Source organism: Prorops nasuta, unplaced genomic scaffold, assembly GCF_024137725.1.
Source record: "Prorops nasuta isolate Cenicafe-Biocafe unplaced genomic scaffold, Cenicafe_Pnas_1.2 PNAS00011, whole genome shotgun sequence".
NCBI lineage: Eukaryota > Metazoa > Arthropoda > Insecta > Hymenoptera > Bethylidae > Prorops > Prorops nasuta.
Window position 1 is genome coordinate 4634460 of NW_027116808.1, and position 13401 is coordinate 4647860.

The window sequence follows — 13401 nt, forward strand, 5'->3', positions numbered from 1 at the left end:
TTGGCAATCCTACATGGTAAAATTTTACCTTACAGGTTTTGGTAGGACTCACCCTAAACCCCACCTAGCGGCTTCACTAGAACTAGAAACAAATCTTGCATCAGCGGACACACGTTATATTTACTGTAGGTTATACAGAAATCTATTTCTTAATTTTATTGTTTTTGTTCAATACCAATTCCTAACCTCTCAATGTTAAAAAGTGCACAATAGAAAGAAAATATAAATTATTGTAGCAATAAGAAGGAAGGCTGTGTGTGAGTGTCTGTGTGTGTTAAGGATAGTTAAACAAAAACTGCGCTTACAATTAAACCATGAGTTTATTACGTTTATGCTTCAGATATTTAAATTTAAATAATAAATGTACATCTATTTGCTTAAATGGTAAAGTATTAAAACTTACTATACTAAAGATATTTTTTTATTAAAATTGAATATTATTACATAGCAATTTAGATGGAATATATAAAATTCATTTTTACTGATTCAACTAAATATATATTATATAGGCTATCGATTTATTAGTAGATCTACAGCCCCAACAATTAAAGCTATCAATGCTTTAAAAAAGAAGTATCCAACACCTCCTGCTATACGCAATACATTTACCGATTGGAATAGAGCAGCAGAGGTTTATGCATTTAATAAAAGACTGTCAGAAAAATTTCAGACAGAAAAGCTAGAGGAAGCTTTTACAGATAGGTCATACATTATTAAAGAAGAATCAAAACTAAAAGATCTAGGAGTAGAAGATTCTAAGCTTGATTTACAATCAAATGATGCTTTGGCAGACAAAGGACTAAACATTGTTTCTACATATATTTATGAATATCTAAAAAAAGCGTTACCAAAACTATGCGAAGATGGTCTTTCGTAAGCATAACATTGTTTTAACAACATTCATAATGTAACTTTGCTTAAATAATTATTATTTATATTAATTTCTTACAGAACCCTTACAAATTATCTTATATCTGAAGATGTACTAGCTAATGCTTCATTACATCTTGGAACTAAAGATATTATTCTTTGTGCAGTAAGTATATTTATATTTTTTATTTAGGGATCTTAGAATAATTGACAAATATAATATTTTATATTATAGGAATATCCTGCATCAAAAGACATATTAGCAAAGACATTTTTAGCCCTCGTAGGTGCATTGGCTGAAAGCGCTGACAAAAATCATGCTGGATTATTTGTTCGTGATTTTTTAATTACTGCATTGGCAAGCAAAGATTTGAGCGAGTTATACTCTCCTGCAAACCCATTAGAAACTTTGAACAAAATTCTTATGGATGATAAAGGGGAACCAGCAGAGCCTAGATTAATTTCACGTACTGGTGATAGCACTCTTATACCAGCTTATCAAGTAGCTGTTTACACCAACAAGAAATTCTTGGGTTCAGGTGAGACAAAAAGTAATATATATGCTTAAATAAAATAATAAATCTGAATAATTTATTCAAGGGTGGGGTCAGACAATAGCAGAAGCAAAAGAAGCTGCAGCTGTGGATGCCTTAAATAGAATATATGGCATAACTGATTCTAGTACTCCAATTAAATATAACAAAGAAATAAATGTATTTTCAGCATAAAAATAAAATTCTAGATAAAACTTTTTGCACTTTGTTAAAAAAAGCCACTGGCATAATATAATATATCTAAGAATGATAAAATAAAAGTGTATTTAAAGGAAAGTAAGTTATCATCATCGATTTTAATTTTCTTCTGGATAATTATAAGAGAATTTAGCAAAAAGTTTTTTTTCGCTCTACGATCATTACATACACGATTACTGCATCAGACTTTAAATCGTCATAATATAATTTCATTAAAGTTGATCACAATTTACCTGTGAATTAATGTATATCAGTGAAGTAAAATAACAAATTTTTTTTAATTTTTTAGTTGCACAAAAGTATTTCATATCGGTCGTAGGTATAATATTGATTATTTATGATCCATACTATCCCCTTTAAGGTGGTTCATCCTTGTCCCCGTCTGCACCCCGGCAATGCGAGTTACCACCACCACCACCCTTCCCTACTTTAGTCTCTCTCTCTCTCTCTCACTCTCCACTTCTCCTTTCAACTAACGTCCTTTCCACATCTCTCCCTGCTTCTCACTCACACTTTGCGCTCACTCATTTCATCTTTCCCCATGGAAATCCCCTCCCCCCTCCCCCGCCCCCTCCCCTCCTCATGCTCCATTCTTCGTTTCTTTCACACTCGCATGCTTCTCTGCACACACAAATCATACGACGTGCACATGTACGTGCACAGGCGCAAGTATTATTCCCCTACTCGCTCTATTCCTGCGTGTAACGACTCAATGGCGTTGCCACACCCTTTCGCCAGTAATCAGTGCTATTGTTTTATAGCCATTCCTTGATTCCTTCGTTCGTGCTGTCTTCATATGATTAAAGAGTTCAAAAGTTACTGATTTCAAGCGGAAACAACAACGCCAACCAACCTTTTTGGTCCCGAAGAAAGGACGCTAGGGCGCGTACCTGCCAAAAAGGATCTCTTTTCCTCGTAACAAAGGTTATCGTCTCGCCGAATTTTAATATATAAATACAACACATGATACTAGATTCACTATGTCGTATGATTAAGAAAAGACAAATCCTCAAAAAGACTATATACGCGCATAATCTTCTAAATCGAAATTAGAGGCGTATTATGTCTAAATAATATTCTCTAATTGCTATGAACTAAATTTCAAATCTATACCAGAGGATGTACTTATTCGTTTGAAGAACCAGGCAATTGCTCCGTCTTACGTTATTCGACGAAATGTTTAAATTACCTGGGAATTGCATTAGATGTGCTTTGCAACATTTTTGCCCTACGTTACTTTACTCATGAAAAACTTGATGGAGAAGGACGAATTTCAGTTACCTTAGTCTAAATGTATGTACAGTAACGTGGATCGTGGATGGAAGAAAAATAGACTGAAATTGTTTTAATAACGAAAAACAAGCAGACCAACAATTCACAATGCAAGATTTATAGCAAATCGTTAGTGCTGGTTTACGAACAAAGGAATAGTTTCTAAGCCAGCTCTTCTGAATAATAGAGCGCGTGGGATTGAATAAAATAGTAGTTCGGCTTTAAAAAAGATTTGAAACAAATTTGTGCCCTGAAATGATACTTCGAGAGAAATATTAGTATCCTTCCTCGTCATTGGGTAGGTACGAAAACGTCCATTAATAATTTCTCAAATAAACTTGAGAAATTTGCAACCAAGTTTATCAACTTACGAGCAAAAGCAATTGAAAATTGCTTATTGTGATATTAATAGCGTACATCTTATCAGTTATACTTTGTTCATTGCTTCCCTTTCGATAATCTACGAGTAACACTCTAAAAAGTATTATTTACCTTTGGTTAGAAAAGAATTTGAACATAACCTATTTGGATACTGATCGCAAGAGGGATGGGGAAGAGAAATATGCTAGGTATATTGGATAATGAGGGAAAAGCGCTGGAAACGTGTGGAAAGACATAGAGCATTAGGATTTGCAAGAAAGGATAAAAATTTGGACAACTATGTGTACACGCATGAGAAATACACGGTAAAGGCTTTCATGAAATCTCAAGAGATCGGTGGAAAACTTGAGAGAGCGTTCGCGTCTTGGTGAATCTCTCATTCTTTCATTCTTTCATTCTCGTTCTCTTTCTCCTTTCCCCTTTCTTTGCCCGTTCCAGCCTTCCAGCTTCCACAGCACGGTAAAACGGGATTCTTTCCTTCTCTGGTCTGCCGTTCTCCGTAGTCGCCGCTGTGTTGGTGCTTGGCCGTAGTCCGTGAAGTCTCTGACGGTGTTGCCAAGCCGCTCGTTGACGGAGCCACGTTGCCAAGTCCCTCGGCGTCTACTCGCTCTCTTTCGCACGTACGTTTCTTGTTTTCCCTCTCCTTCGAACTCTCGCCCCTCCGCAGCCGGGATCAACTATACTACATCTCTCCCCCCGTCTATCCCGCTACCGACAGTCATCCCTACTACTATGGACTCTTCCCTCACACAGGCCCTCGTTTCCCTGCCCTACCGCCCAGCCATATTCAAGCTATCCAGCTTGCTTGTGTGCCTGTATTCCTCCTCCAGTAACGTATCCTTCAATTTCAAGTACCCATCGCGTACGGCACTAACTCCTTAAATTCACGTCGGTTAAAATTTCTCTCTACCGGCAACATTATTTCTTGCCAAAGTCTACCAGAGCAATGATTTTTAAAAACGCACCCCTTTTAACTGACGGGGTTGAGGCTTTATTATAGCCAGATAAGCTCCGCTATAAGGGCAAAATTGTGGAAAGACTCGAGGTTTAATAATAAGGTAGAAAATATTTTCTATTAAGATGCATGGTTAAATAATCGGTACTGAATAATTTTTCCTCAAAACAAATATATAATTATTTTATAATTGTCCGCGGCGTCGCTCTTTAAACATAAAACTAGAAGTTGAGTTTTACCTATATAGGTAAGTGAATAACGACTATTTACGTGTAGATTTCATTATTGGAAGTAATAATATTGCAAGCGAGCAGAAATACGTAATTCAGGAGAAAATATTAAACTTTTTAGCGTATAAGAAAGCCAGTAACATTTATTCGATCGGTCTCTTAAAGACGATGCATCCAAAACACGAGGAAGCACTCGAGAGGCGTAGAATCCAGTTGCAAGGTGCGTTTCTCTTCGCAATTGGTTCATTCTCTAGTTTCATTCTCATTACCGCCAAGAGGCCGCGTTCATAATTATACAAAATGATTGAATATAGCATAAAATTATTAGAAGCTGTTTCTTATAACAAGTATATTATACATATATAAGTCAGCTTTAAAATCAATTCTCTCTGATATTTCTGCTTACAAAATACATTACGATAAGGAGCAATCATAGCGTTATCGTGACAATTCGGTCTGGTGTTAAAATGTTGCTATTGCAAATTGATCGCGCCAATGAAAATACCAATGGATAGTTTATGCGCTATCCTCTTTAAGTCGGGGAGACCTTTCAGGATGTGGCAGCGTTTCGTTCGCGTCTCATATCACTCGTATACAAATATACTACATAACTATATATATATATATATATATCTATATACTAGCTTTACCGTTCGCAATTGCGTGACGCTACGATTTTCTTAATTTGCCAGAGTTAGGGTCAACGTCGCACCTACGATTACCTGTCGCAATTCTCGTTATTGAAGCTATAAAAGTGAGACGCGGGGCGACGAGGCAGTGCAAGTTGGATGGAAATAATAAGGCAAAGGGGAGATATTCATTGGAGGATAAATAGGAGGAAAGAGAAATGGAGGGAGAGTAAGGGAAAATTAGAGAATAATTAGAGTAAAGGGTAGAAGGAAGGGGGGGGGGGGGAGGAAGGAGATAGAAAAGAAGGTAAGAGTGGCGGAGCAGTGATGTGATAGAGGAGAGAGCGCGCGTGGTGAAGCAAGGGGCCCTCGAGGGTCACGTCTCACCGAGTCTGACGTCGTCCCTGAGCTTTGCAGTCCTCTCCGTCCCCCGCGACGCCACGTCGGTTGGTCGGTCGGTCGGTTCGGTCGGTTTGCTCGTTCGCTGAGTCCCCCCTCCCCCCTCAACTCGTGGCGCTGCTGCTACTTCCCCGTTCCTCCTCGTGACCCCACCTGCCCCGCGCCCAGGAGCTCCTATACCCTCACCCCGCGTCAATTTGACTCCCTTCCTCCCCACCACCGCCCAACCGACCCCCTCCCTATCCCTCCCAGCCACTCACTCCCGTCTCGCACTCCACTCTACTCCCCACCCACCCACCACCTCCTCCTCTTCCTTTCGCCTCTCCGCGCCTCTCTTTCCCTTTCCCCTCTTGCCACCTCTCCCCTCATCCCTCCTCTCTCCGTGATTCCGCCTTGCCTGCCTGCCTGCCAGCCTGCCGTCCGTCCTTACGTCCGTCCGTCCACCGTTTGGATCTATGGTTGTGTCGGTGGATTTCGTGACGTTAACCTGGCGGCCCTGAAAACGTTGTTGGACCGTGCACCCCGGGATATTTCGACCACCCTTCGATGGGCCGCGAGTGCAAATCGCGAGTGTCTCGCTCTTTTTTAACTCTCCATTCTCCTTTTCTCCCGTTATAATCGCCTTGCCCCGACATACGCCACGGAATAAAGTTCTTTTCTTCGGGTAAGAAGTGCAAAGTGCTGTGAATCCAGTCTCTCTCTCTCTCTCTCTCTCTCTCTCTCTCTCTCTCTCTGTCTTTCTCTTTCTCTCTCTCTCTCGCTCGCTCGTTCGTTCGTTCTCTTTCGCTCTCTCCTTCTCGATCTATATATCTATCTGTCTCTCTCGGTTTAGTGTGCGTTCGTTGGTCGCTGCTTCGTTCGTTCGTTCGTTCGCTCGTAGCTCGTTCTTGTGCCTTGCAAAAATACTGCAGTCTGTGCTACATTCGACGCGTATCAAATCTTCCAAATATTCACCTTACTCGTTCGTTCCTGGTACATTTTTGAGATACGAGCTACTTTTTTCCATTTTCTTCTCTCTCTCTCTTTCTCTCACGCACAAACTTTTGTGTATTCACTCGTACAACGTATCTCTATCTCTCTCAGATTCACATACGTACAATTGCCATTAGGCCACGTACCGACGAATAGCTCTTTCTCTCTCCCCCTCTCTTCATTTACCCCGTTTGCTCTTAGAAAAGTACATGCAAGAGAGAGAGAGAGAGAGAGAGAGAGACAATGGGAGAGCCCTGGCTACGTCGACGAGAAACGCCTGTGTATCTCTGCACCTGCACCTAAGCCTAAACAGTTGTGCAGCATCTTGTTCAATTACAGTGCAAATAGTACAGTGAAATATTTTCACGAGTAATAATAATAATTGTGCGCGTTTGGGTTCCTAAAAATCTGCCATCTCTCTTGGATTAAAGTGCGTTGTTTAGTAAATTTCGACTGGTTCATTTTCATTTTCATTTGCGAGGAACAACCAGTGCTCTTTCTCTCGTTATAGATCCATTAAACTTGTTCATTTTTGCAATAAGAAGATCCGCGTGTGTGCTCCCGTGCACAAGCTTTTGCGACTGTGTGTTTGTTCGATCCATCGTTCTTTCCGGCCGTACCTTCACAGTATTCCCAGAGAGAAACAAGAAGGAGCGCGTGTAACCGTGTTTGCTCGCTCTTTTCCGTCTCTCGTTTTGTGCTTCAAGTGCATTCTGGTCTCGACCCCTTGGACACTCCGTCAGTTACAAGTGGAGGCCTTTTTCACTCTTCTATAATATCACCTAATCATATGCATTTTCGCGGAATCCTGTCCAAGAACGACCACGCGAACGCGTAGTCTGCTTTAATAGCTCTCCTACACAGAGATACACGATGGAGTTGGTGAATCTATTGCCGATGCTCGTTTCCGTTGATTTTCATCTTAATCGGTAGTCGCAATGTGTGTATGCTGAGTCGTCGTTGGTGATTTTAGCCCTTTCTCGCTAGTCTCTCGGAAAAAACGCACGCGCATATGGTGATGTGTATACAGTGTTCAAGTGTACTACTATTGTTTCTTACTTTTTCGACAAAGTTTGATACCTCATTATTTCATCCCAGATCATCCAACCTCTCTCTCTCTCTCTCTCTCTCTCTCTCTCTCTCTCTCTCTCTCTCTCTCTCTCTCCCTCCCATTAGTTAACTTTGTCGATTCTGTTGATTCATGGACGTGTTTATTCAGTGCCTCCCGGTGCAAGAGTTACCGACCGAGTGTTATTACTTGTGCTGTTTTTCTCTCCACTGGCTGAATTGTTGCTGTTGCTGCTGCTGCTACTGTGAAGAGATTGTCGTGTTATTATTGCTGCTGTGTGGACTTTGTGCGCGCCTTCACATCCACGCTTCGTTATTTCCCAGCAAGTGCTCTGTGCTCCGTGCTGCGGTGATGTTCCTCGGGGTGATGATTAGCTTACATCGGACTCTCCACGTATCCGACGGATGCCTCGTGCCTTCCGGCCTCTCTCAGTGTAAACGCGCTTTCTGGAGAGTGTTCAAGAGCCAGAAATAGAGCGCCTTATAAATAGACAATATTTTATTCCGGCCACTTTTCGTGTGAACTTGAAGATACTGGCGCTGCGCGCGACATTCTTGAAAATCGTACGTATACATTCAACTACTGTTATTCTTTTGTGAAAAGTGTTATTTAGTGGAAACTAGATGTTACAGCATTTATCGCCTCGCGTCTCTGCCTTCCTTTCATCTTCTTCGACGCACAATTGCACAAATTCTCAAGCGAATCGAGTCGAACACCGAGCTGTGGATTTAACAGTGTTTCTTGGGATAATTTTCACTATCTCCGCCCTTTCTCCCCAAAAATTTGACTATTCGATTTCAGTGTGGTTTTGTGCGCTCATCGAAGAGAAAATCAAATTGTGCATTTCAGTAGTGAGAATAGAAAAGATGTTTCAAAATCTGTTTTAACAAGCAGAGAATCTCGTACCCTAAGGGAGGAATATGGATCTTTTCCTTTTTTTAAACAAAACATACATGGAAAGTTTCGAGTGGTTCTCAACTCGTGTCATTTGAAATTATTCGTTTTCTATGTGAAGTGATTTTCACCAACTGCCTGCCATTGGTGTTCAATCGAAACGCAAAGTATTATTGAGAATCTGGTGTATTGTGTGCGAAGAGATTTGAAGCGTCTGATCGAGAAATGCTGTAGCATTAAAAGGTTACATTCCAATATTTTTCGGTCCGACGTAACTAGTTGGGAATTTTGTGAAAGTTTAATGCAGAAAATGGAGAAAATTCGGTGATTTGGTAAGAGGAGGTGAGAGAAATTGTTGAAAGATTGAAAATTTGTGGGCTCGGATGGCTTTCAGCTTGGTCCGTTGCCGTCGGTAACTCGAGTGCTTTGTCATAGATCCGATGGAAAGTTGTCGTTTAGCAAAAGGCTGAATTTTCTGCAAAAACTCGTTTTGCCAGTAAACCATAAGCATCTTCGAGGGAATACAATGTCAATTTCCAGCTGAAATACAACATGGTGACCGAGCGCGCGCGTTGGTTTGCAATGGTTGCTGAATTGATAGGCTCGTTGCATCACATCCTCCTACGTATATACACTTGTATTTGAGCAATTGTAGGAAGAAAAAGGGTGTTTCGGTAGAAAGCCCGTTGAATTTTTCAAAGTATCCATCTTCGATAATTGGTTTCAGCAAGCAATTGGCTCTTTCATAGCTTTTCTCTACGACTTCGACGCTGCTTGTTTTCCAAACACTAGTAATCATGTGCTGAAAATGAAGTTTTCACCCAAGGACGCGATATGTTTGTCAAAAAAAAAAAAAACTCGTAGGTTCGAGTGATGCATTACATTGGCGTGCACCGAGAGAGGGATGAACCTACCGTGGAAAATTGCAACTGAAATTTCTTCTAATTAAAAACATCTCTATTTCGCAACGAGCAATTACGGAATGAAAAAGTGCTTCAACGTGAAAATCAAAAATTGTTCAATGGTTTCCTGCTTTCATTAAAATTCGAGAGGGAGGTGAATTTGTGTCGTCGAGAGAGCCAGTGCCGTGCGATACTTTTTTTCGCTCTCTGCCGTTGCAAGCTCTGCGCGCAAGATGGTGCAGGCTGTGCAGCTGCCTGCCCGTGCCACCTCTCGTGTCTTGCGTATAAATATAATTTGCCAAAAATTGTTTAAAGACAAGGATCGAGTTGGACCAACCACACACGCGCGCGGGATGCTCTCTCTCTTTTTTCTTTCTCTCTCAGCCCTCGTGAATGTGCCGAAAAGAAAAAGTCTGCAACGCGTCGCTACAATTATCATAATTGACGCAAATTATGCTGAAAAATAAGTAAGCTCGCGCAGTGGTTCTCATTGTCGCGCGTTCGAAGGGAGAGCTACCGGGTTACGTGTATTTGTTGGGGACGTGGAAGCGATATTCCTCATTGGGTGGTATTGCTAGAAAAAGAGAAGCGGGGGAGGGGGGAGGGGGGAGGGGGTAAAATATGTTGTTGAATTTCGACGAGGCATCCGCCGTACAGACGATTGGATTTAATTTTGAGCACACACCCATGCACCGTGTGTTATATAAGTATTCCGTGCGCAGATTCGTTCGGTATACATGTAGCCTGCAGTAGCTTATCGCGTATCACATGCACAAGCACTTTGATGGAGAAAAGCAACGAAAGCTTTTTTTTTCTAAAGTGAAATATAATAATGACGTTGAGGGCGGGGGGAAGGAAAAAAAAAGCGATTGGCAAAAATGTGAAAAATCTTTTTTTGCAAGAGCACGGCAACATTGAAATTTTACTAATCGCAAAGCTCAGCCATTTGAAATGTTTCGAGTGCGCTCCCTAATAAGAAAAAATGCGCGACGCGTAAGACTTTATCAGCTGGCGCTTGCTAATTTCGAGGCCTATCCCTCTCAATTAATTTCAATAAGCGCATTTCTGCGCTTAGGCTCGTTTCCCAAGAATAATATGAATTTTTCATGGCCTTTCAATGACCGATCTTGAAGAATGCTTACGTAATTTGCCTTTCCTATTTTCACGCCCTCTCAATTTGTTTTCTTCGTTGCTGCTGTATGGCCGACCATCGAATCGTGCAATGGGAAACAAAAGACGGATAATAGCCACGAAGCGTGTGATTTTTCATACTTTATTAATAGATTCCTTTAATTTTATTCTCCCCTGTGGAACTTGGATTGTTTTTAACCAGACGTATCCTTAAACTGAGCCTATTTCGCGTACGTGCACTATACTCGCATGGTGGGTTTGTATATAGTGCTCGGTAGATACACGCTACCGATGCTAAGTGTACGAATAATGTGTAGCAATTAATTGCTGTGTATTGCCGTTACATTGGCTCGGGTTTCGGTACCAATAAAATGGCGCTCGTTCTTCCATACACACACACACACATATATATATATATATAAAATATAACGGAAGGAAAGAATATGATTCTGGCCGCGTGTGTGTGTAGTCAACCCCCCCCCCCCTCTGGCTTAACCATTTTTATCCGAAAACATTCTCCTTTTTACACAACATTTGCAACATTTCTATATCTACCATTCCGAATAATCATTGACTAATTTCAAGCGGAGAATTCAATGGACGACGCGTGAATAAGAGGCATCGACACTTGTATATATATCTATGTCTATATACATGATTAGTTATTGCATTTATTTCTCGCTTAATTGGCCTTGATAATGAAGTTGCGGAAGTTAACGAGTTCCATAAATCCATGTAATTTCGTTGTAGCGCGGTTAAAGAGGGAGAGAGAGTTTGAACGCGGGATAGGAAGAAAATGGCGCGCGCGCGCAAGTTTCGATAAGGTGAAGCATTGTATTGGATTAGTTTTTCGCTATCGCTAGTATCTGCGCCGTTTCAGCGGCTCGGTGTCCCCGTTTCGTCCATGTTCACGCGTGTGCATGTGCCATTGCTCGTCGCATCCTTGCACGCTCTCGCGAGCGCTCTACCTTCGCGCTGAGCACACCACGCACGGCCTGTAGCCTTTATATATATATATATATGTATAGCCAGCTTGGTCGACGCGCCGCGTCTCGACTCGACCATCGACTCCCCGCGCGCACGCTTAGTTTTTTTCTCAAAAACTTCCATTCGAGTGGCAATACTCTGGTGTACAAGAACCAGTTGAGAACCCCTGCTTACATATGTATATATACGCGCAGTCACTCTGTTCCGTCAATCGGTGTCTGCCGTAGGAACGACGCACGCTCTTAAATTCCTTAAAAAGTTCGATTCGCCTTGTCGATGGTCGATCGTCGAACGCCCCTGTCCCGTACAACCGAACTTGACCCACGCGTCACGTGTCTCGAGGAACACGGAACGCTTGAATTTCTAAAGAAACTTCAATTCCAAATTCTCCTCCGACCATCCACCAGTTGAGAACCCCTTTTCACATGCAAAATCCTCGCAAAACTGCCAACTATCGCCGTACGCTTATCTGCATATAGCAATACCAACTTTCAACTTGATCGAACAAACATTATTAGTGCACAATTAGCACGTAAATAGCGCATAATTCTCAGGATCAGCCGACGCGTTGTCGAAGGATGACTGATCGAGTTGTTCGTTTTGCTTCTTGGGACGATCAGCCGTTATAATTCGATTCGAGGAATCTTTGCTTCTCTTCCGTGGAAAAAATCGACGAAGCGTGACCTTCTTCTCTCAACTCGGTCGAGTCGCGTCGCGACCATCACCGATGGGCACAGGCAGGCAACACTCACAGTTTTTGTCGTACTATTTTTATCCTTGAAATTCCGAGTGTAACAGGCGCGCATTATTTCATAAACAATTACGCCAAGTCATCCATGTTATTCCATAGAGTTTCAACTTCATTCAGTTGGCCCATCGGTTCAACCGTCGCGTCGTGTATAACAACGCTACCAACTAGCAACAGTAGCAACGCCTAAAAATGTGTAATGCTTCGCCTCCTTTTTTGTTTACATTACATTGTTTACCTACCGCGCGTCTCTGCCGTCTATACACGTATATAGAGCCCCTCTACATTTTTTAGAAAATTATTGAGCTCGCGACGCGTGCAATGTTTATCAACAGCACGCTTTCTAAGCTTCTCGTTTAACTTACAGAATCTTCCTTTCAGCGTTCAAACACCGAGACTGCTCATGCTAATTCGTTAATATTGAATAAACAGGCCCGAGAGTCGTTGCTATTGGCGAAGCGAGCCTAACTTCATTCGGACGATCCTTATCAATAAAGCGCGCTTTCTAGCCAACGTAGCACTCGAATTTTCCATCGGACGAAAAGCCCTATTCCAAATATATATTACTCGCGATTGCCAGAGATCGATATAACTAATTAGCTTTTGGATCTGCAAAGTTTTCAAGTTGTGCACGCTTTAAAACATGAAGTGATTGCTGGAAGGGGGACCTGAGAGAGAGAGAGAGAGAGAGAGAGAGAGAGAGAGAGAGAGAGAGAGAGAGAGAGAGACTACCGTTGTGTATGTTTGTGCTAGGTGCGTGCTGCGTGGGGTGAGGGAAGGGGGAGTGAAGTAAGTGGGCAAAGAGGTCCCGGGGAGAGCCTGTAATATGATTGTCGCGAGTAAAAAGCGACACTTGGCGCGGGTTACGTCAGGTCATTGCAGCAGTGTCGATACTTTTACGCAACTGCACGCACAGGTACACATACTCGACATTGATCAATTCATGGACTCGCATCTGATCGAGTCCCGTTTCTTAGTCGAGTCTCGGTAATATCTGCCACCGCTGTATATCCCGTTCGATCCTCCTTAATGGATTCCTAACGAGAAACGAAAAATTGCTATATAAATTCAGTTCAATTTCCTATACACACACACACACACACTATAAGAGAGGCGTGATTTCTCTTTAATGAAAATGGCCGCTGCCGCAGCGTCATCTAGCGCGCGTGTATCAAACGGACGACAATGGAGCTCTAATTGAGCGTTCTGA

At 41.9% G+C, this 13401-nt stretch overlaps 2 protein-coding genes across 4 annotated transcripts in view; both read left to right on the forward strand.

Moving 5' to 3' along the window:
• The first annotated feature begins 177 nt into the window (after positions 1–177).
• On the forward strand, positions 178–1825 carry mRpL44 (mitochondrial ribosomal protein L44). 2 transcript variants are annotated; one of them, XM_066733907.1, is made up of 5 exons: positions 178–384; positions 510–873; positions 952–1036; positions 1106–1409; positions 1471–1821. In XM_066733907.1, the coding sequence occupies exons 1-5, from the start codon at positions 315–317 to the stop codon at positions 1596–1598; spliced, it is 951 nt and encodes a 316-aa protein (XP_066590004.1). In that variant the 5' UTR covers positions 178–314; the 3' UTR covers positions 1599–1821. The 2 variants fall into 2 exon arrangements, with proteins under 2 accessions (XP_066590004.1, XP_066590006.1); XM_066733909.1 differs by having other exon boundaries at positions 210–384; positions 526–873; positions 1471–1825.
• Positions 1826–5956: 4131 nt separating this feature from the next.
• The window catches only part of Smr (Smrter), a 58365-nt gene continuing 50920 nt past the window's right edge, over positions 5957–13401 (forward strand). For both annotated transcript variants that reach the window (XM_066734263.1, XM_066734262.1), the window contains exons 1-2: positions 5957–6152; positions 7680–8092. The gene's annotated coding sequence lies outside the window, so the exon portion shown is untranslated. The remainder of the gene's footprint in view (positions 6153–7679; positions 8093–13401) is intronic.

Excerpts from the sequence above, each read along its gene's own strand:
- mRpL44 (XM_066733907.1), top strand. The coding sequence starts at position 315 with ATGAGTTTATTACGTTTATGCTTCAGATATTTAAATTTAAATAATAAA. Across the intron at positions 385-509 it reads TACATCTATTTGCTTAAATG|GCTATCGATTTATTAGTAGA; the intron begins GTAAAGTATTAA and ends TATATTATATAG. Across the intron at positions 1,410-1,470 it reads CAAGAAATTCTTGGGTTCAG|GGTGGGGTCAGACAATAGCA; the intron begins GTGAGACAAAAA and ends AATTTATTCAAG.